Genomic DNA, 2,598 nt, shown 5'->3' with positions numbered 1-2,598 from the left:
ACTTGGCAGTGCACGTGGTACAGAAATCAGTCACTTGGCAGTGCACGTGGTACAGAAATCAGTCACTTGGCAGTGCACGTGGTACAGAAATCAGTCACTTGGCAGTGCACGTGGTACAGAAATCAGTCACTTGGCAGTGCACGTGGTACAGAAATCAGTCACTTGGCAGTGCACGTGGTACAGAAATCAGTCACTTGGCAGTGCACGTGGTACAGAAATCAGTCACTTGGCAGTGCACTTGGTACAGAAATCAGTCACTTGGCAGTGCACGTGGTACAGAAATCAGTCAGATGGCAGTGCACGCGCCACAGAAATATCTACCCCAGGGACTGCTACTGCCCCAGGGCACCCAGTACCCAGCAGAGCGAGACCAGGGCAGGACCAGGCGAGGGACCCAGCAGAGCTCAGACCTCTGCTCGGAGCTGCTCCGGCACCTTCCCACAGGATGCTGAGGCTGGGCACGGAGTCCCCAGGTGCTGGGCAGCGTCCTCTGGAAAGGGACCCAGCAGGAGCCTTTCCAGAAGTGGCAAGAGGGCCACTGTTCCAAACAGCAGGTTAGGGGCTGCCACCTCCTGGTCACCAGGGCTGACATGCTGGTCACCACGCACCAGCTGCTCCCGAGCCAGGCTCCTTGCTCTCTAGACATAACCGTGCTCTCGGCTTCCTTCCCTCCAGGAGGCCTGTGGACAGCAGATGGACGTGGGCAACCTCAGCACCGTGACTCAGTTCGTGCTCATGGGGCTCTCCGACCTCCCCCGGGTGCGCCTCCCTCTCTTCGTGGCCTTTGCCGCCATCTACCACATCACCTTGGTGGGAAACGGGGCCATCCTCCTGGCCCTGGGGACTGAGAGGAAGCTGCACACTCCCATGTATTATCTTCTGGCAAACTTGTCCCTCCTGGACATCTTCTGCCCCTCAGCCACCGTCCCCAAGATGCTGCACGACCTCCTGACTGGTGAGCACAGCATCTCTTTCCTTGGGTGTGCTGTGCAGCTCTATTTCCTGGTGGCCCTGGCTGGAAGTGAGGTCTTCCTGCTGGCCGTCATGGCTTACGACCGCTACGTGGCCATATGCTTCCCCCTGAGATACTCCCTCATCATGACCAGGGCGCACTGTGTCCAGCTGGTGTGTGGGACCTGGGCAGCTGGGTTCCTCAACTCCCTCCTGCACACCGTGTCCACCTTCCGCCTGTCCTTCTGCAAGTCCAACCTGGTCAACCAGTACTACTGCGACATCCCGCAGATTGTGGCCCTCTCCTGCTCCTCCACGTACGTGGCAGAGATGCTGGTTTTAGTGGTAGGAGGCATGTTGGGGATCAGCGCCTTCCTGAGCACCTTGGCCTCCTACGTGTCCATCATCTCCACCGTCCTCAGGATCCCGTCGGCAGCAGGCAAGCGCAAAGCCTTCTCCACCTGTGCCTCCCACCTCCTGGTGGTCTGCCTCTTCTACGGCACAGTCCTCTTCACCTACATGCGCCGCTCCTCCAGCCAAGACTCCCTCTCCAGAGACCGACTCGTCTCTATGCTCTATGGGGTGATCACCCCCATGCTGAACCCCCTCATCTACAGCCTGAGAAACACGGAGGTCAAGGGAGCCCTCAGGAGGGTCCTGTGTGGGGGGGCACGTGCACAGCAAGCAGGACGTTAGACCAGAGCGATCCGTGCTCGTCCCAGATCAAAGTCACGGGAAGGCAATTTCCTCTCAGGATTTAGAGTAAAGTTCTAGACACACGGAAATTCAAGACACACACGAAGATGTCACTTCAGCTCTATTTATGTATCTGGATTTTATCTATGAGAAATTAAAACTTGTCATCCAAAAATAAACTTCTTGACGTGGAAACTAACAGCCCGTCTTAAGTAGCTTGTCGCCCGAGCTCCCTGGGCACACCCAGCCTCGCAGGCCTGCGTGGCACTGACGGAGCCCTGCTGTGGCGTCTGCTCCGTTTTCTCTTCCAGTCTCTGTAGATCTCCCATCCTGACGCCTCTTGTTCCGTGTTTTTAGTTGAACATGGACAGGCTGTGGTCACGAGCAGGTATGTGGCTCCCTACCTGTGTATTAACCCGCTGATCCCTTCCCACAGCACTCTGCTCGGTCGCCTTGGCTTCCCGTGGTGGGAACGCCTCGAATGCACTGGGTCATGAGTTTGAAATGCGCCGTGTCCCCACCATGCGGGTCACGCTCTGCGGCCGGCTCTAGGGACGTAGCCTCATCTGCCTGTGTGGAGGCTTGGGGCCCGGCCTCATTCCCACCCCCTTCCTCCCTGTGACCTGCTTTCTACTCGCTCCTCTCCGTGAGTCGGATTCCCTCAGGCTCCACGTTTGAGTTTAGAGCACGTGGTACCCTCTCCCTGTGCTTGGCTTTCCTCCCGGAGCACCACGCTCTTCCGGTCCACCCACGTTTTAAGTCAGGGGAGTGCTGGAGGTCAGCGCTTTCCCCCGCAGCCGGGGTCCGCTCAACACTAGCGCCATGGTTTCACGCCAGGTTCCGGGGTAGCTGGGGTTTGGCCTGGGTCTGCATCGGTTTGCTGGGATTCCCGTCCACACCTCTCCACAACGTGGCGCGGCCTCTGGGTAAAGTCACAGGTGGAGCGTCTTC

The 2,598-nt window shown here is 58.2% G+C and overlaps 1 protein-coding gene across 1 annotated transcript; it reads left to right on the top strand.

The window, feature by feature from the left end:
* Positions 1-693: 693 nt before the first annotated feature.
* LOC124974008 (olfactory receptor 5V1-like) lies at positions 694-1,647 on the top strand. Its single transcript, XM_047537589.1, has one exon. The coding sequence runs from the start codon at positions 694-696 to the stop codon at positions 1,645-1,647; it is 954 nt and encodes a 317-aa protein (XP_047393545.1).
* The last annotated feature ends 951 nt before the right edge of the window (positions 1,648-2,598 follow it).

This window comes from Sciurus carolinensis, unplaced genomic scaffold (assembly GCF_902686445.1).
Source record: "Sciurus carolinensis unplaced genomic scaffold, mSciCar1.2, whole genome shotgun sequence".
Lineage (NCBI taxonomy): Eukaryota > Metazoa > Chordata > Mammalia > Rodentia > Sciuridae > Sciurus > Sciurus carolinensis.
This window is presented reverse-complemented; position numbering and strand designations above follow the sequence as displayed.

Bases quoted from the DNA above. Each gene is read 5' to 3' on its own strand.
- LOC124974008 (XM_047537589.1), top strand. From the start codon at position 694: ATGGACGTGGGCAACCTCAGCACCGTGACTCAGTTCGTGCTCATGGGG.